The 21,265-nt window shown below is 46.3% G+C and overlaps 1 protein-coding gene across 4 annotated transcripts in view; it reads right to left on the bottom strand.

Annotated features, from left to right (window-relative positions):
* Positions 1–21,265, bottom strand: part of SERAC1 (serine active site containing 1) — a 401,166-nt gene that overhangs the window by 145,871 nt on the left and 234,030 nt on the right. For all 4 annotated transcript variants that reach the window (XM_085612157.1, XM_085612159.1, XM_085612160.1 and 1 more), the window contains exons 6-7: positions 16,795–16,926; positions 3,774–3,895 (exon numbers count right to left, since the gene is read on the bottom strand). In XM_085612157.1, coding sequence (XP_085468283.1) covers positions 3,774–3,895; positions 16,795–16,926 — 254 coding nt within the window. The remainder of the gene's footprint in view (positions 1–3,773; positions 3,896–16,794; positions 16,927–21,265) is intronic.

Genomic DNA, 21,265 nt, shown 5'->3' with positions numbered 1-21,265 from the left:
AAATAGACAAAAACATCTATTTCTTTACTTTTGCTATAATCGCGGCACTCGTGCTTCACTTTTAATGTCAAAAAGTAAATCGCGGGTGCCGCGATTATAGCAAAAGTGCAACTGCTGGAGAAATGGAATTTTAAATACTGGATAGCGGATGAGTTTTAAAACATTTGTCGTGCACCTGAAATATTATGAAGGCTTTAAATGCTGTGTAGTCAAAAACATGGTTATGTCTATTGCTTCTGCCTCCTGGCTGGTTGCTAGCATTGATTTATGTTATATTTTTGGAGCGGGCTAATTAATGAATTTGCTGTGGCTTTCTTTCAAGCCAAATCTTCCCCTATGACATGTTCTCTGCCACTCGAAGAGCTCAGCTGAGCGATCACAGGGTCTGCTGTTCGCACCGTCTCTGATTTGCTGTCGGGTGCTTTTGATCCTCTTAATTCACACTGGCTGTTGTGTTTTTAACAGAAAGCAGAGGACAGCAGATTGCTGTAATGTTTATGTATCTCACAGGGCTTCCTTACCCCAAGGTAATTAGTCGCATTCAGGGAGGAGTACGAAGCCGAGCAGACAGTTCATTGTGTGCGGCGAGGCCTAATAAAGGTGCTTTAAACACACTACAAGTCAGATCACAAGAGGATCCGGTAATATGACGGTGCTGCCCTGGATTACAGTGTTACTGTATAATACCTGCTCATCCTAAAATAACAAGGCGCCCAGCACCCGGCAAGGGTTTAATCGGCTGGATCCTGCTTAGGCAGCACATCTCCTGAAAAAAACATGACCATATGAAAAGACTGAGCATCTCCAAGTGCTTACCTAGAAGAAGCGTGTCAATGTCAATACTTGTTATTGAGCAGGTGGCTTGCAAACAAACCAATAGCCTGATGCTGAGCACCCCATACAACTTCACACTCCCACCGTCTCTAGAGCCCTGTATGCTTCACAGCCCTTTCATCCCAGCCTTGATGCTGCGTCCCCACCTTTGCTTCCTATTGTAAAACCCTTTAACAGCTTTCTGCAGCATTTGAGGTGTGATTGTGTGATGTAAGTCGCATACAAGCAGACAGCTTGGTATCCAAATATTATTTTATTTATTGTTATTAAGTCATCAGTGGCGTAACAAAATGTTGGGGCCCTCCTGCAGAATATGAGTGGACCCTGAGACTCTCAGAGCTCGCATATTTTCATTGGTCATGTTCTGAATGGGGGTCCCTCTGAAAGGTTGTGTGGGCCCTGAAGTGTTGAGAGGCATCTGTGCCACAAGAGTTACAGTGGCCTGCTTTATGCCCCTATGTGTCATGGCCATTAGGAACTTCATTGTCTTGAGCTGCTCTTAATAGTTTGGCGGCAATCAAAAAGGAAAGCATTTTGTACTGTACTATGGCAGTTGTGCAGAAACAAGGATCTAGAGAACCCGACAAGTGGTGAAGAGCAATCATGAAGCGGCTAGGAGTTGCACATGAGCGCTGTGATTTGCTTACATTAAAAATCTAGTTAACGTTCATGCAACTGTTTCATTGCGATTGGAAGAGAACTCTTCTACACGGCTTCGAAACGCAAACCTTTTGATGCCCTGCGCAGTAGATTTTTCTGGTATGCACTGTGTTTTTTGTTATGTAACCCCAGCAGTCTCTGGGTACACTGGAGGTCTTCCATGTTTGTATTATGTTGTTGTTTAGGGGTAACCAGAAGTAAACTTCCTAACTGAGTCAAAGTGGCTACTATCCCCTCATCCTGGACTATGACATTTCCAGCTCTGGTAGTAGTACAAATGTAGTCCCTATGGGAAGACTGCCTCCTGGCTCTCCCTAGGAGAGTTTTCTGTGGTAACCTCTCATGCTTGCTCTCATGTATCGGACACATGCATGAGGTGCAATGCTCACTGTGCATTTTGTGCGTGAATGTTTCACAGTAACATGGATGAATGGTGAGTATCAGGTTAGTTGCCTGGCATCTGTATGAATCGAGGACAGTTAGGTAAACCTTATGACAAGTATTTCTGCTTTCCTTAGAAGCCTCAGGAAACGGATGTTACTGTGAATTCAGTGAATTGTCAATTACTTCTTCTTTTCACTTTGACTTTCTGGAACTAGCAACGTTGAAATGTAAAGGCTTAATTTTGAAGGGTGGTACAGCTCGCTTAACTAAGCTACCACATCTGTCTCTCTCGCTCTCAATAAATATATTGTCCAAGCAGCGTTAGTTTTTTAGAAAAAATATGAACTTTTTAAAATTTATATTAAGAAAACATCATTTGTAATTTAAACCGGTTTTATTTCACATGTGTTACTCTGGTAAGCATAGCAGTTATACTGTAGAGTAGCAAAGTCTTTGTTTCTCAGGCTTTGCTCTTGTTGGAAGACCGGAATTCAGCTACAAGGGATATTGTAAACTATGGCCAAATTGCAGTGTTGACTTCTATATAATTGTTCAGATATTTTACTCAGGTCGTGCTGGGATGTTCTTAGCATTTATGATAGGTGCTGCCTTGAAAGCCATTGAGTCACTCTACCCACGCATCATCTCTTTCAGCAGCAGACGGGCCTTGCTTTTCCGAGATGGCTTACACAACTGCAGTCACAATCTGAAGAATACTTGCAAACCCCGTGAAAGAGGCACTCAGGCTGTTTGAACTGGGAAAGAGATGCTGCTGGGGTTTAGGACATACAGCCTTGACATACAAGCATTGGCATAGCCAATAGGTCTCGCTTTTGGGACCTTATAAGTATTTAGTTTTTCAGCACAATATCCTTGGTACAACAACATCTGCTGTTGTATGGCTAATCCTTGTACCTTATAAGTGTTTAGCCATGCAACAGTTGATGTTGTTGCACCAAGGATATTGTGCTGCATAACTAAATACTTATAAGGTCCCAAAAGCGAGACCTATTGGCTATGCCAATGCTGGTTTTTAATGCCGGAGCTTCTCCTTTAATGTTCTAGTCAGAACATAAAATGCAACCCTGACCTATTAACTTTAACAATGCTTGTTTAGAATGGGGGTACCTACAGCTATTGTAGGTACTGTCTGACTGTTCCTTGAGATAGTGAATTGCTCATCAGATTCTAAATAGGGCATAACCAACCAACTAATCTCTCTAATTAGAGAGGAAGGGTTGTATTTCTAGATATGAGATGAAGGTCTTGTCTTGGCAATGGTATTATACAGATGTGTATGGGTGATTTCACTGAAAGAGGGCAACGATAACTTTGAATTCTATGTGGATGCATGAATGAAAAAACATGGTTTTTTTCCCTAAATAATTTTGGGAGTCTGTTTATTTTTTACATGCAGTTTGATTACATTTTGGCCACTAGTCAGGAACCTGGGTTTTTTATGGGTAAGCTTCTCAGCCAAAGCATGGAGGATGAAGCCGGACATGGTAGAGAAAAGCAGCAGCAGCCCTGCCCCTCTGACTTTACTGTCTTTCCCCAGACTATGCCAGCCTATAGGCGAGCCTACAAACTAGGGAGAGCTGCAAAGCTAGGCACAGGCTCACTGCATGTCACAGAATGATGGGAAAAGGGTTAAGGAGATGTGAGGGACCCCTTCCTTGCTTGCATCCCTGCCACCATTCAGGCCATTGGAAGGTTCTGCAAAAGACAGAGGGCCACAAATCCTGAACCTTTCCTAAACACATGGGAGTAGCAAGAGGAGGTGTGGGAAAGGAGCAGGATAACATGAGACTAGCAGTGGGACATAGGCTCCCCCATGTTGTATGCAAGTCCTCTGTAGGGAACTAAACAGCCTGACTGTTTATGTATTTACTTACATCATCAACTTTTGGCAGCTGAGGTGGTGGTAGGAAAAAGCGATGGTCAACATCTTCAGTCCGAGCCAATCCGATGGTAGTTCTCATATCACAGGCCTGTGCTACTGTCCTGTACTGATAATCTGCAGAAGTAATTTAAAGTTAATGGAATAATACCTGAAACAAAATAATCGAGATTCCAGAAATATTTTAAGTGGCATCTGCAGTGTAACAAACCCAAATCTAGGCACACATGTATGCATTTTACTAATATTATCTAGTTCTAATGTCAAGAAACAAATAAATGCCAGAGTTTAATCAGACGGTGTATTTCTGTAAAGATTTCCCACAAAATAGGGGTGAAGGGAAGAGGCAAGGGGAGAGAAGGAATTACATTTGCTATTTTCATTGTTTTACCTTATAAATGCCAAAGCAGACAATAAAAAGAATAAATGGCTCCGGACTGGAAAGATTTTCCAAGTTCTTGATTTTGTGGCTGCTACATCTGATTCCTCTCAGGTTTCCAGGGGCAGTTTGTTTGCTATGCAAAGGGCTTTGCATGGTATGCAAAGGGCATTTAAGATTAAAACAATGGGTTCTGAAATAAGGTTGGAGGTTTCTTCCATTTTTAGTGCTCAACGGATGACCAGGAAGATGTAGCCCTAAGGAAGGACCAGTTAATTGTGAATGCTCTTTCTAGCTTGCTCTGTCCCTTGAACATTTTAGTATCAGTAGTTGCGGCTCGTCATCACACAAGTTCATATTTCAGCAGGGAGTCCATCGTTGTTCATTTTTAAAGACTAAGTGTGGCGTTGCTTCTTACATGGCATATTCGCTCCAGTTCTATTCAAGATCCGAAAATATAGAAAGCTTTACACATTTTTGAATAATCGTTGCAGAGGCAAGCGCGTGAGAAGAACTCTAATAAACCCAATCCAAGGTTGTTTGTGGATTAAGAGGGCTGAATAAAGTTACCTTCATGTTGATTTTGTTACAATTAGTCCCTAGGTTCTCTTTTATCTTCACTGTAGTGCACAAGACCCTGCCTTACCTGGCCCTGGCTCCAGACACACTATAGGGGTTATGCAACTCTTTGTGCGGGGACAGGCACAGCCCTATTGAGGTGCAATTGTCAGCTCATCCCACCACTCTAGCTCAGGAAGAACCCATCAGACTGGTGATGAGCCATCAGGATATTTAGGGCACACATCAGCTCCCTTTGTGTGTAACTGTCTAGAGGGAATTCACAAAGCCCAGCTGTGATCCAACCCAGACGTGTATTCTAGGAACAGGCAGATGCACAGAATGGTTAAAGTAAGAAAATGCCAACTTTCTGAAAGTGGCATTTTCAGACCTGAAATCTAAAAGCCAACTTCACTAGAAGATGTGTTTTAATTTGTGAGTCCAAAGAAACTAAACTCAAATGTTCTATCTGCTCCCAATTAGAAGTTACACTTGTAAATTGTTACAAGGCAGCTCCAATACTAACCTGTGGGAGAGATAGGCTTTGCTGTAGTGAAAATCTAATTTGGCAGTTTTTCACTACAAGGACATGTAAAACTCAACAGCACATGTCCTGCCTTTTAAATGCACTGCACCCTGTCCACGGGGCTACTTAGGGCCTACCTTAGGGGTGCTTTACATGTAATAAAAGGGAAGGTTCGGGCCTAAAAGTAGGTGTACTTGTCAGGTCGACATGGCAGTTAAAAACTGCACACACAGGCTCTGCAGTGGCAGTCCTGAGACAGGATTGAAAGGCTAATCATGTGGGTGGCACAATCAGTGTTTCAGGCCCACTAGTAGCATTTGCTTTACAGGCCCTGGGCATATGTAGTGCACTGCACTAGGGCCTCACCAGAAAATCAAATATGCCAATCATGGAGAAAGCAAATGCCATTACATTTTAGACACAGAGCACATGCACTTTAGCACTGGTCAGCAGTGAAGAAGTACTACTAAGAAGGGGGACCCCTGAAGGCAAATGATAGGCAGGAGGAGCAGGGGAAGACAACCAAACTACTATAGGGGAAATCACACTGCCTAAATCTAGGATATATATGATGCCCAAATAGGGTCAATCAATATTGGACAACACTGGGCTAACACTCAAATAATCATAATAATTCAAAGTATAAACAAGATTACAAAATTTTTATAATTTTTTTGTTATAGTTATCATCATAGTTCATTAGATTTTATCGAGATTCACAGAAGAGGTAACAAAAATAGATAAATACTATATAATAAACATATATATATATATAGGTCCCACACAGCAAACTAATACAACACAACAACATCCAAAATTCCAAAATAGCATACACATTCATACATCACTCTCAATTCGAAACATTCTAACAATCATACACATAGTTAAAACAGTCAAGGATGATATGTAGCAAAATGATGTGAAAATCGGGGGCTTTTGTGTATTCTCCCAATGATGGAGAGAGACTTGATCCAAATACATGAGTTAATTTTGCGCCAACACGCGTTTCGGTGCATTAGCCCAGGAGGGCTACACCGTCATCAGGGCGATAAACATGAGACGAGTGCGGGACACACAAGAAAACAACCTATTAGGATAAAAATACAAAGAAATATATGACTAACAGTCAATGTGCATATTGTCAACAGTTCACGGTATCTGGATGTTATAGAGATGATACTAAGCATACAATACGCATGATTATATGGTCAAATCATTTTTTCAGACCACAATGTTGTACGTTAAAAATATGTGTTAGCCACAGCAGTGAAGACGTACCCAAAGTCTTAAAACCGGCAAAAACAAAGTTCAACACCCAGTCAAAAACAGGAAATCAGAAACAAAATCAGACAGGGTAAACTAAGTCAAAAGAAGCCAGGTCTAACAGCCAATGAGCAGTTGAACTCTTTTGCCAAGATGTCCAGGTTCTCTATGAAGAGGCAGTGGTGGGTGCAAATGAACGCCAAAAGAAAAATGCACTCAAGTAGATGATGGCAGGGAGGGGATGCACACCTTTCTCCCTTCTTCAACGGTCTGAAGATTCCTCCTGAGGGGGAGGGTGGATGTAACCTCTTTGCTTTCTCACCCCATGCGTTGTCAAAAAGAAAATGGCTGTAGAATTGTCGGTGGACATCAGCAACAATCTCGGTCTTCGCCCTGGAAAAGAGCTTTCTGTACAAGGAAGACTTTTTTTGTATCAACACATTTGAGAAAAATCGGCTCTATCCGACACAGGGCACTGTTGAAAGGTTCCCAGTAATGATGATCTCCCACCCTATATCTGCCTTGATAAACTGAAACATGTTGGAGGGCATCAAGTGCAACAGAAGAACAAGTTACTTGCCTTCGGTAACGCTTTTTCTGGTGGATACAGTATCTGCATGTGGATTCCTCACCTTGTGAATATCCCCTGCGCCAGCAACATTCGGAAACTTTTGTAGCAGTCCACGCCGATGCGGTCGAAGACGACGTCACAGAGACACGGCTCCGCTCGCGACTACGCTGACTTCACCGGCTCCATAAGAAGACCCCATCGGCGTGATGACGTCAGTTCCGCCCCTTTTTTCCGTGCCTTCGAGGCACACGGACGGACTGACAGCAATATGTACATAAACAGTATACACAGTACACAATATGCATATCAACACACACAGTGTGGAGAATAAACATCAAAGCACTAGAAATAACATAATGCCCTTGACAGTAAGAAACACATTTGAAACCATCAATAGAATTACAGCCATAGAATTACTGGTATAGAAGGATGGACAACGGGGAGGCGGGTGGGTCAGTGAGGAATCCACAGGCAGATACTGTATCCACCAGAAAAAGCGTTACCGAAGGTAAGTAACTTGTTCTTCTGATGGATACATCTGCCAGTGGATTCCTCACCTTGTGAATAGATTCCACAGCAGTCCCCACTCCCGGAGGAGGGTGTCCAACCTTCTACACCAGAAAATCCTGAAGAACAGAACGAGCAAAATGCCCGTCCCTCCTCACCTCAGCATCTAAGCAATAATGTTTCGCAAAGGTGTGAAGGGAGGCCCAAGTTGCCGCCCTACAAATGTCCTCCACAGGAACACCCCTAGATAAAGCAGACGTAGAAGACTTTGCCCTGGTAGAATGAGCCCTCAAACCCTCCGGAGGCTCCTTACCAGCTATGGAGTAGCAGATCTTGATGCATAGTACAATCCATCTGGAAAGGGTGCGCTTGTGCACCGCACGACCCTTTCTGCAGCCAGCAAAGCCCACAAAGAGCTGGTCATCAATCCTGTAGTCTTTTGTCCTGTCCAGGTAAAAGCTCACCGCCCTCTTAGGGTCCAAACGGTGAAGCCTCTCCTCCTCCTTGGAAGGATGAGGGGGAGGATAAAAAGAAGGAAGGGTAATGGATTGCCCCAGATGGAAGGGAGTTACCACTTTAGGCAAAAACGCAGCCCTGGTCCGGAGCACCATTCGTTCAGCATGCACAGTCAAGAATGGGGGCTTTGAACTAAGAGCTTGAAGCTCACTTACCCTCCTTGCCGAGGTGATTGCAATGAGGAAAACCGTTTTAAACGATAACAGTCTCAAGGGACACTTATGTAAGGGCTCGAAGGGAGAACCCATAAGATAAGTCAGTACAAGGTTTAAGTCCCATTGAGGTACAATAAAGGGAGTAGGAGGAAATCTATTTGTGAGGCCCTTGAGAAACCTAAGCACAATAGGTGATTTAAATAAGGACGGCTGATCCGGCAGGCATAGAAAAGCCGACAAAGCCGATAAATATCCTTTAACTGTAGCCACAGCAAAGCCTTGCTGAGCAAGAGAAAGGGCAAACTGCAGAATGTTAGACAAACGAGCCTTCAAGGGATCAATTGACCTCTCTCCACACCAGAGAACAAATTTAGACCATCTATAGGAGTATATGGATTTGGTGGAGTGTCGCCTGGCCGATAAAATAACATCCACCACATCTGGTGGGAGAGAGAAAGAATTCAGGTTGCCCCGTTCAATCTCCAGGCATGAAGGTGTAAGCTCTGGAGGTTGGGGGTGTAGAACCTGCCCCTCCGACTGCGAGAGGAGGTCTGCCCTCAGAGGGAGACGGAGCGGAGGGCACGAGGAGAAGATCTGTATACCACACCCTTCTCGGCCAATCCGGGGCGACCAATATAACTTGGGCCCGGTCTTGGCGAATCTTCCTCAGAACCCGAGGAATCAAGGGTATGGGAGGAAACGCGTAAAGGAGTCGTGAGCTCCAACTCAACTGAAACGCGTCCCCCAACGCCCCCTGCATCGGATACTGGAGACTGCAGAATGACGGGCAGTGCGCGTTCTCGAAAGTGGCAAACAGGTCCACCCAGGGTGTCCCCCACGTCCGAAAGACATGACGAACCACCTCCGGATGAAGCCTCCACTCGTGGTCGGCGGAGAACTGCCGACTGAGACTGTCCGCACGCACGTTCAGAACTCCGGCCAGATGATTTGCCATCAGACAAATCTGATGGTCCTGAGCCCAGGACCATAGACGCAGGGCCTCTCTGCAAAGACAAAAAGACCCCACTCCTCCCTGTTTGTTTATATACCACATCGCGGTAGTGTTGTCCGTCAGGACTTGAACAGACTGACAGCGAAGGGAAGGGAGGAAGGCCTTGAGCGCCAAACGAATCGCCGGCAATTCCAGAAGGTTGATGTGAAGCAGCCTTTCCTCTGGAGACCAAAGACCCTTGATCTCCAGATCCCCCAGATGAGCACCCCACCCTAGAGTGGATGCATCCGTTATCACTGTGGCCACCGATGGAGGTAGATGAAAGGGCTTTCCTTGGGACAGATTGCCCTCCACGCTCCACCAAGACAGATCCGCTGCAGCTTCTCTGGAGATCCTCACAGACTCCCTGAGATCTCCCCTGTGCTGATACCACTGCTTGCGGAGGCACCACTGGAGCGCCCTCATGTGCCAGCGTGCATGGTTGACCAACAGGATGCAGGAAGCGAGCAGACCGAGCAGGCGAAGGACCTTCAGAACTGGAACGACCGCTCCGCTGTAAAATAAAGGAATAATTTCCTGAATGTCGAGAATCCTTTGAGGAGGAGGGAATGCTCGACACACAGTAGTGTCCAGTACCGCACCTATGAACAGGTTGCGCTGAGAGGGCACCAGGTGAGATTTGGGCACATTGATCGAAAAACCCAATCTGTACAACAGCCGAGTTGTATCCCGCAGATGGAACAGCACCTTCTCCGACGACTCCGCCTTGATCAGCCAGTCGTCTAAATAAGGGAAAACCGAAATCCCCGACCTTCTGAGATGGGCTGCCACCACCGCCATCACCTTTGTGAAGACTCGAGGTGCCGAAGTAAGACCAAACGGGAGGACCGCAAACTGATAATGTTGCGACCCTACCGTAAACCGGAGATACTTCCTGTGCGACTTCAGAATGGGGATGTGAAAATATGCATCCTGCAAGTCGAGCGACACCATCCAGTCCTCCTGATTCAGCGCCTGAAGAACCTGCGCAAGGGTGAGCATCTTGAACTTTTCCTGTTTCAGGTAAAAGTTCAGGATTCTGAGGTCCAGTATCGGACGCAATCTGCCGTCCTTCTTGGGAATCAGAAAATACCGGGAGTAGCATCCCTGACCCCTCTCCTGCTCTGGAACCACCTCTATCGCACCTTTCTGAAACAACTTCAGGACTTCCTCCTGCAGGAGAAGACGGTGGTCCTCCGAGCAAGCCCCTTGGCAAGGAGGGTAATTTGGAGGGAATTCCCGAAAGGGAAGGGCGTACCCATTTTCTACAAGATTCAGAACCCACAGATCTGTAGTTACAGATTCCCAATCTTGTAGAAAATGGGTAAGCCGGCCCCCCACAGGACCAGCATGATCCGGAATGTCAAATCTAGGGCTGTTTTGCGGTGGTGGGAGGGGCTGAGGAAGAGGAAGAGGAGGAGGAGAGTTGACGGCCACGTGAGCGACCTCTAAGCCTTCCTCTATATCCCTTGGACAGAGAGCCTTGCTGCTGCTGCTGCTGCTGCTGCTGGGTTGGTCTGTAGGAACGAAAACTCGCCCTTCCAAATCCTCTGTACCTCTTGAAAGTACCTCTCGGCTGGGATTGAAGGCCCAACGACCTAGCCGTAGCCTTACTCTCTTTGAAGCGCTCGAGAGCAGCGTCAGCCTTCTTCCCGAACAGACCAGACCCATCAAAAGGTAAGTCCAATAAAGTTGACTGGACATCAGAAGAGAATTCGGAGGACTTAAGCCATGCACCCCTCTTGGTGGCAACTGAAGACCCCATGACCCTGGCAACTGAGTCTGCTGTATCCAGGCCACTCTGAATAACCTGGCGAGCAGCCGCCTGGGCATCCGATAGAACTTCATTGAATCCTCCTCTATCCTCCTCTGACAGTTTTGGCGCCAACTTTTTAGCCGAGTCCATAAGCGCATGGATATAGCGCCCCAACAGACAAGTCGCATTTGAAGATTTTAATGCCATACTGGCTGATGAAAAGACCTTCTTGGCCGATTGGTCCACCTTCTTTGCCTCCCTGTCCCGTGGGACTTGAGGAAATGCCCCTTTCGACCGTCCAGAACAAGCCGCCTGAACTACTAGGCTTTCAGGTGAAGGGTGTGAAGATAAAAATACAGGATCCCCTGGAGCCACCCTATACCTTCTTGCGACTACCTTTGAGACTGCAGGAGCTGAGAAAGGCTTGCGCCATACATCCAGCACAGGTTCCAAAATTGCTTCGTTGAAAGGCAACAGAGGCTCTGAGACCGCAGTTGGAGAATGCAACACCTCAGTTAAAATATTGGACTTGAATTCGGTGGATGGCAATTGAAGGTCCAACAACTCCGCAGCCTTTCTAATCACTGCATGATAGGGTGCTGCGTCTTTAGAGGGTTCGTCTGATGGTGGAGTGATCTCCCACTCCGGAGACAAATCCAGACCACTTGCCTCCTTCAATTCGTCGAACACCTCATCGGATTCGACCAATTCCCCCTCTTCAGCCTCTTCCATCAGAAAACGTCTCTCCTCTAGCACTCTCTGCGCCTCCCTTCTCGAACGGATCCGCACCTGCGGCGTCGGCGGCGCCGTGATCGAATCCGACGGCACCGGCAGTGGCGTCGAACGCGGATCAGCTGGAGCAGCCGGCGTCGAACGAAGTCGAGTCGGCGCCGGCGAAGAGGGAAGCGGCGTCGATGCTCTCGGCGCCGGCAGCTGCCAAGACGGCGTCGCTGGGAAGAACGGCATAAACGGTGCTTGAGGGTAAACCTGCGGCACTCCCAGATTGAAAGCCATCGGACCCATCGGACCCATAGGTGCACCAGAGGTATACATTGCCCGTGAGAACACCCCATACATTGCATTGAGATAATGCGAGGGGTCCTGACCTGGAGTAGGGAAAGCAGGATACTGGTCAGGTAGCACCGGACTCGGGCCTATCGGCGCCGACGGTGGAGCAAGCGGCGTCACAGACTCACCTGGAGCCTGACGATCCTCATCCTGGGCCGGAGTCGGACACGGAGCCGGAGGACTTGCAGGATCTGGAGATGGAACCGGCGCCGGGGATTCAGCCGGAGCCGGCGAAGGCACCGGAGAAGATGGAACCGGAGGCGAAGTCGGGACAGGAGAGGGAGACACTGACTCTCTCCGACGTCGAGCCGGCGATTTCGACTTTGACGTCGAAGCCTTATGATGCGACGAATGCCTCCTCTTTTTCTTATGCTTCTTGCTCTTTGAAGCATGTCCCGAAGTCGACTTGGAAGCCGACCTCGACCTCGACCTGGATCTTCTTCTTCCTCTTTTCTCCTTCTTCTTCATCCGGGCGATAAAGAGCTTTGCTTCTCTCTCCTTAAGAGCCTTCGAGCTCATTTTCCTGCAACTCGAACAACCTCCCACATCATGGTCCGAGGACAAACACCAAACGCAATTGTCGTGCGGGTCGGTGATGGACATGTGCTTGCCACATTCTCGGCAAGGCTTAAACCCAGACTTCCTTGTCAACATTTTTAGAAGATAGACAGAGAAATCCAGAAAACATACAAAGTAACCAGAACAGCTACCAGTAACGATTCCCGAAATCCGTTGGCGTCGTCGGCGCGGAAAAAAGGGAACTGACGTCATCACGCCGATGGGGTCTTCTTATGGAGCCGGTGACGTCAGCGGAGTCGCGAGCGGAGCCGTGTCTCTGTGACGTCGTCTTCGACCGCATCGGCGTGGACTGCTACAAAAGTTTCCGAATGTTGCTGGCGCAGGGGATATTCACAAGGTGAGGAATCCACTGGCAGATGTATCCATCAGAATGCATATTCTTCCTGGGCATAATGACCAAAGTTGTGCCACAAATACATGCCATGATGGTATGGCCTTCCTGAGGGACAGAATGCCAGATTGAAAGATCATTTCGCTGGTGATTCCCAGCTGGGAGCACATCTCTGTGGTCTCTTGTACTATCATCTAAACAGTGTCCGAGTTTGTGATGGGCTCATCCAAACACAGCATCTTGAGCAGACGAGGCATGAGGAATAGAGCCATGGGAGTGTAGTTCAAACATGGTGGCTTTGCATGAGCAGCTCCAAGTGGGTGTGAGTCGGACAGCTGGGGTTAAACTAGCAGTGCTGCAAGACAGAGAAGTGCAGGTGTTTTGGCTGGGGTGCAGGTACAGAAAGCTGAACTCAAAGCTGAGGGGACATATTGAAGTAGTCTACATGGCATTTAAGCTCAGATCTTGCAAGAACAACTCTGAATTACAGATGAAGGACAGCAGGGAAGCAATCTGAAGTTGGATCCAAGGAAAGTTTGGAGAGGTGAGGCAACCCCAATTATAGCGGTCATGGAGTCCACTTACCCTGAGAGGATGATACCAAGGGGAGCCTTTTACAGTGATGATGAACGTGTGCCACATTGTCCCTAGTAACTTAAATTAAAGGTAAGTGGTGTCAGTCAATACTGGGGAAAGCAAGTCTCCTTCGCTTCTTCCTGCAGTGACCGGAACCCTCTCAACAGTCACCTGGAATGCCCTGGGGAAGCACTGAACAAGGATGGTGAAGGAGTAAGGAGATGGTCCAGCAAGAGAGAAAACCCACCGGAGGAGCTATGCTTTAATTCCCTGTGCAAGCCTTCAGAGTTACTGTAGCAAACTGAGACCTGGTCTCTTTACCCAAGGCCCAGCAAAGCTGGCGTATGCAACCTCTCACTACAACAACACTCCAGCACGCCACCCCAAAGAAGAGACAGGCTGAGTTCCTTAGTACAACAGCGGCATCAGGATTAACAGCCCAGACAGACAGCTGCGCTCAAACGGACCGAGTACCACTGAGTTTGATAAAAGAATAAACATCTGTTATTCACCTGCAAACTACACCGTGCGGGTAAGTGTGCTTTACAAACACACTATTTGATATCATGTCATGACAATGTAACAGAGGCTACCAAAATGAAGAGGGTGTTGTGCTTGAAGGCAAAGGTCACCTTACAAGCAGGTATAGCTAAAACATGTTTGATAATGCATCACTTGAGTGGTGCTGATGAGGGTGACCCACAGAAATGAGGGGGAGGATCCTTGAAAAAGAGCCAATATCTCATTGGAAGGAATGATATTCAAGACGGTGCCCAGTAGCAGAGGCTTTTGACCCTTCATCTCATTGATGGACAGCAATGTCTCCTGTGGTACAAGTACACCCTTCATCTGTCTGCAAGCCAGGCAGTTTGAGGGATACAGTAATGATTGAATGAACACTGACGGCACCTGGTGACTACCATTTAGACAAGCAACAAAGGATATGCTGGTCAGCTACTGCAGTCGATGACAGAAAGTACACTGAGTAAACGCAGAATGCTGTGGAATAAGCTTATTCGGCTGAAGGGATGAAAGAGGGAAGATGGTGAGGAAAACAGCAAAATAAGGATAAATAGAGCCCCATGTGGAAAATACCTGAGCATGAGAGAAGCAAGATCCCAGCCATGCCATTTGGCAATCAGCCATGCCATTTGGCAATAAGCCATGCCATTTGGCAATAAAAAAAAAACAGTAAGGGCATGTGAGGAGGTGGGGCCGGGGCCACGATGTCCAACCCCTGTCTCACCTGGTGTACGGGGAATACGAACGCCAGAGGGACAGCGTAGGTCTCGAAACGTAGTACCGAATCGTCCGTCTACCACACCCCCCTTTCCTCTCTTCCTGCAGACGGACTGACGCGGCACGATGGAGGGGCTGACCCCGGAAGCAGTCCGGCTCCACCACTCAAAGGAGACCTGACCCAGGACGTAGGGTCTCGAAGCGGAGCAGGAGGAAGAGGAAGGACGACGCGAGCAGAGCAGGGAGAAGAAGAGACGAACAACCGCGAACCGGACCAGGACGAGACCGAGGCGGAGGAGCCGGAGGAGTTCTGGAGTGAGGACTGGTGGTGTCCCCCGGAGGAGGCTGTGGAGCGGCCGCAGCTCTGGAGAGTTGCGGCGGGGCCGGGTGAGTAACGACACTCCAGGGGAAAGGCTGGTAGGGTAGAGGGCGGAGGGAGGACACTGAGGGTGGGTAGGGCGGAACCGGCACGGGTGGGATCCCGGGGCACTGGTAGTTTATTCCCCCTGCACTGTTTTTTGTTGTCCTGCGTATCCCTTCGTGCTTTCCCTGAACACCGAGCGGGTCTGGCGGGTCTTGTATATCAAGCAACCGGACACAAATCCTCCTCACCAGACGTACCACTCCCCGCACGACCCTTTGGTCCATTTTCTTTTTTCTTTCTTAGCGTGAGCCGAATTACCCGAGTCTAGGGTGAAGTAGAGGATATACCCTCCCCTTACTATTGGTCTTTTCTTAATATACAAAGTGGAGGCACGGTGTTCCCAGTAACAGGACCAACCCACACAGAACCACGGGTGAGGTGACGGTTAAAGTAACCCTTACAAAAAGTGAATCTGACACTGACGGCCCCCTGTTTCTTCTTTTCATGAGCCTTCGGGAGGAACCAACCACGGCCGAAGAAGCAAAGCAGACACCTTTGAGGTCCAACTTTGAGGAAGAAGACGACGACCAGCGTGGCCCCAGTACCTCTTCAGGAACAAGAACCGATATCTTTCCAACCCCCATAGCAAAGAGTGGCCTGTCTGACAATAAATCATTCTCACTTGGAAAATATATTCAGCCTCCGCGTCTGTATATCCGACCCGCCCTCCCACAGGGCACTTTTGCATCCATGGATGGGGGTGTGCCAAGTATGACAGAAGTACTCATGCACAAAACCAGCACACAAAGCTCTAACGAACAGCTTTTGAAGCAATTTCCAGTCGTTCCACTAGATGACAGGGTATCCTCACAAGTTCATTATGGAAATAAATCAGATCACACAAGTAATATACATTCGTTGGGTTTGTATGCCTCCTAAACAGATTGCTTTTCTGCTGCTTTTAATCATAAGTAGTGCCATCTTTTAGTGCATCTGAAGAATAGGTAAACAGCAACCTACTAGGAAGGTTATATAGATTAAGTTCACCTATTTTTGCCTGGTTCTTGTAAGAAGGCAAACAAATATGAAAAACATGATGAGTAGTGTGCTAAAAGGAAGGAAGACACAAACCTAGAGAGTTATGGAAAGCCTCTGTCCTAAGATCAAAAGACTGGTATCCCAACAACATTTTGAAGAAGCATTTGGTTGGAACATTAAATCTTGTGGCACTAAGGATTGGCCCAGCTAAGTATTCTTCTTTATAAGACCTTCCCACGACACCGGTAATTGAATAGTCCAGTTAACTGGCCAATCATCATGGCAGGTAATTTATAGCAACCACCATCTTCTAGAGAGTTATTTGATGCAGCAACATGCAAGGGCAAAAGGTATAAGGACAAATTGACAACAAAAATAAGGTTTTACACTGCGAATCTAAAAGAAAACGCCACTCTCAGCTGTACATTTTATGAAGTTGTATGTGAAACGCAGGACAGAAAATGAAAAAAAGGGATTGACCATGTGCAGCACTAAGAAATGGATGGCCCATATTTCTTCACAAGCCACCATTACAAAACTATAACAAGTGTTAAGAGATTAATAAAAAAGAGTGCCACTACAATAAGCTGGAACATTACCATGCCAGTGATGATTTTTAGCCAAGTCCTGAATGGCCTGCAAGCGAACCGTCTTATCGTTAGATTGAGTCTTCTTCAGGAGCAGCCACAGGGCACATTCATGAACATCCACATTCAGCCTGCTGAATGTTTCTGCAAAAGAAAAATGCAAATATTACAGTGTTACTACCACTTAAACCTATGTGAAACAAAATCACAATAAACTTCATTCAAATGGAGTGAATAGGAGTGAAAAAAGTCATAGATGTTACAGGACTTCACAATTGTGCGTATGTAGTCAGAGATGCTAGCGATGTCAGCCAAGGGTTAAAACAAAAATACGCTTTCAGGAGAAACAAAACACCCCAGCAATATGTTTACATATGTCAAGGTGTCATTCGTTCCCAAAAAAATTCCTGCACTGGACTGATTCAGAAATAATTTCATAAACCAGACTTGCTACCTCTAATAGGTGCAAAGATACACTTGTCAATAATTCAGAAAGGTTTCCAATACACTCAACCATTCAAAGGTTTTCCACAGTGTAATTGTATGTAGTCTAGTCCTGCACAAGTAGAAATGCCTTCACAGAGTGCAAAAGCATATTTTTTTTTTTTTTTTTTTAAGAAATCCACCAGTTTTTCGTATATTCCATGTTCATTCCCACCATAGAAAGATATTTACTCCTGCCCTTTTCACAAGTAGATATCGGACTATTTTTAGGGAGAGCATGAGTTGAGAAATTTTTGTGGCGGGGCAGAAACCTTCATGCATTCCTGTCTCACACCGTGGGAAGTAGATTAACTCGCACAAAATTATTTTTGGGAGTAAACCTTTTTACGATTGTAAAAATCCCCTTTTGTGAACTGTAAAAGTAGATCTGCACACATGAAAAAGGCCATTTGCTCATGTAAACAAAATTTACATAAGTCTATAGCTTTGTGGCCCATGCTGTCCAATTCACAAAAATGCCTGACTTTGCAACTGCCTGAATCACCTTTGAGATGCTCATGTGCCAAAGGAATACTTAAACAGCTCCTACTAGAACAAGAATAGTCTAACATCCTGCTCCTATGTTTTATGTCTACCAAAGAAATACTGAAGACATCTGAGGGCTCTTAAAAATGACCACTACTGCATTGAATTACCGGCATATTGTTTCCCGAACTAAAGGCTTTAGTACATATATTTCTACACTTACCCTATAACGTATAAACCTGGCTTTTAGCCAAGCTGAATAGATGATCCGTTCAGCCAGATCTTGAGGATCTTCCTGAAGGTGTTCAAGGAGGGGGTGTGTCCGATGTCTGCCGGTAGCTTGTTCCAGGTCTTGGCTGCAATGTGGGAGAACGATCTTCCGCCTGCCCTGGCTCTGAGGATGCGCAGGGTTTCAGCCAGTGTGAGGTTGGAAGGTCGGAGGTTTCTTTTGGGGACGTGGAAGTTTATCCTGTCGTTGAGGTATTTGGGTCCGTTGTTGTGTAGGCATTTATTTGTAGGCGTCTGTGAGGATTTTGAAGGTGACTCCCTTCTCCACGAGGAGCCAAAGGAGTTTCCGTAGGTGATGGCTGATGTGTTCGGGCCGGGGGATGCCGAGGACGAGTCTGGCCGCGGTGTTCTGTATTGCTTGGAGTTTGTGGAGTAGGGATTTGTTGATGGCGGCCTAGAGGGCCTTTCTGTAGTCCAGTCTGCTGGTGATGAGAGCGTGGTGACTGTCTTCCTTGCCTCAGGGAGGATCCATTTGAAGGTCTTGCGGAGGATGCAGAGGGTGTTGAAACAGCTGGAGGTGACGGCGTTGACCTGTCTGTTCATGGTGAATGATGAGTCGAGTACGAAGCCGAGGTTCTTGGAGTGGTCTGAGGGGGCTTCAGAGGGCGGAGAGCCACTAGGTGTTATCCCATGCTGAAGGGGTGGTACCAAGGACGAGAACCTCTATCTTCTCGGCGTAGAGTTTTAGACAGGTGTTGGTCATCCAGACTGCGACGTCTTATATTCCTCCCTGGAAGTTGAGTTTTGCGGTGGTGGGGTCTCTGGTGAGGGAGAGTATGAGATGGGTGTCGTCGGCATAGGATACGATGTTGAGGCCGTGTTGTCGGACGATGGCTGCGAGGGGGGCCATGTAGATGTTGAAGAGGGTAGGGCTCAGAGATGACCCCTGTGGGACTCCGCAGGTGATGTACGTGGGGGCGGAGAGGAAGGGCGGTAGTCTGATCCTTTGGCTCCTTCCGGTGAGGAAAGATCGGATCCAGTCCAGGGCAGTTCCTTGTATGCCAGCGTTGTGAAGTCTAGTGATCAGTGTGCGGTGAGAGACGGTGTCGAAGCCGCAGACCGGTCATGGGGGATGAGGGCTGCGGTGTGGTCTTGGTCCAGGATGGTGCAGATATCGTCTGTGGCGGCTAGTAGGGCGGTCTCGATGCTGTGGTAACTGAAACAGTAGGCTCAGATAGCCCACTAGATTCCATAGTCGTTGTCTTTGTATGTGCAGGTGATGAAGGGGAGCTCACTTTTCTGTCTTAACTGAGTTGTATAGTGACAATTATGCTATTCAAGACAGCCTAACAGTAGCCCAGATGTGGAAATCACCAGATCCTCCCTCACTACAACTGTGAAATACAAGTTGTTGCATCAAAGTGCAATGAAACATTTCACAGACTTGGTTTAAGACAACCGTATGAATAATAACTAAGCTTGGGTTCCCTTTCAAATCTCTGCCAAGAGTGATCTCAGTGAAATCAAACAAGACGTTTCCAATTGTAAGGGATTAGGTTTAATCTTCTGATGAAACAGGCCAACCACACTGACTCTCAGAACACGTGATGTCTGGAAAATTTGTACACTAAATCGCATTTGTATTGTTAATTCTGGATTCCTGTCCTACTGTGGTTTTCTACAGCAATTGTCTAGAAATGTATATACATCCGTAACAATAGAGAAACAACCATTACATTCTGTAACATGTCCCATAGCTAACCCCCTCTACTTTACTTTTCCCTTTTAATCCTTCCAATATAAAAGCATAATAAAAAATCTGGTTAGAAAAAGGATTTCATGAACATTTCATCATACATCTTGAGAATATCCAGGATTTATTCTCTGGATTGGCCTTAGTGCAAGGTGTAGATTCAGTGCAGGGTGGGTAGAGTAAATCTGAGATTGCCACAGGAATGTCCTAATGCACTCCAAAAACTTCTCTATTGTGAACCAAGTCAATACCATTTAGTACTACGCACTGATTAACTACATTTGCCATTATGTAAAGGCCAAGAAATTAGCCTAAAGAACTAGCAAATATAATACTCAATGCTTGCTAACAAACCAGAGACACCCCACTACGTATAAGACAGGTATGCATTCATTCGACTTCTGCAACATTGGTATAGACTCAGAACTGGGAGGCTGCCCTCCTGCAGATAAAGATTACAAAATGAATCTGCATAATGGAAGCTACTCAACAAGATCCTGCTGGATACACACTGTCTTGGTATGTGTCTCACATTTTATACGCAAAATCTATCTGCAGATCAAATGTGATTCCCACAGCTGCTCTTGTGCCGCTACTGCAGCGCTTAAGAACCTTGCCCTAGTGAAACTGAGCATGGACCAATAAAAGTGCTTTATCCCGGACACAACACATTACCTAGCTCATCACTAGCACACCTACCTCACAGTAGATATTGCTTAACAACCTGCCCATGCCTTGCTTGATCTCGTTGATCTTGCGGTGAATCAGACCCAACTATATGCCCTTGCCTGAGCTGGTTATGGAAGATTTAATTATATGAAGATACATGGCCTGACCAATAGTCACCAGGATTAACTGTCTGTCTTTACAAGTGCTAATCAGCCATGGTACAGTAAAGAGGGGCTGGCAATATGCTCCATTTCCAATACCATATGCGACCTCAAATATAATGCACCTCACACAAGCCTCAATAGATTTTTCTTTTTTTTTTTAAAAACGTATTAGGCAACTTCAATGCGTACAAAAATATGGAAGACAATTAAAACAATATTTCAGTAATATAGCTGCATACCTAAATCCATTAAGAGATAAATAATGGAACAGTAAAATGCTAAGACATGTAGAAGCTATACATTCTGCGGCAGGGATATCTCACACATACATATTTCAATTACATTAAATTACATTTATTCACAGGAGTACGACCTATTACAAGTACTATACAGAGACAGAAACTAAAACCTATCTTTCCAGGAGGTAATAGGCAACCAAATTTGAATACCACGCTGTCTAGCCTTTTTACCCTTGGCTGAATAGATTGCCGTTTCTTGATTGGATATCCCCAAGAAACAGGTTAACCAAACTTGAAAGTTAGGAGAATTGATATCCTTCCATCGTGTAGCCAATATTAACCTATATACAGCCATACCCCAAAACAAGCATATTTCTTCTTTTTTACTATGCCCTAGGGTATTATCGTAGCCTAACAGAAAAAGGGGTGGGGACATATGAACTTTATGCCCAAATACCTCT

The sequence above is a fragment of the Triturus cristatus genome, chromosome 6 (genome assembly GCF_964204655.1).
Source record: "Triturus cristatus chromosome 6, aTriCri1.1, whole genome shotgun sequence".
In the NCBI taxonomy this organism is placed as follows: Eukaryota; Metazoa; Chordata; class Amphibia; order Caudata; family Salamandridae; genus Triturus; species Triturus cristatus.
The sequence above is the reverse complement of the archived record's forward strand: the minus strand, read 5'-3'. Positions and strand labels throughout refer to the sequence as shown.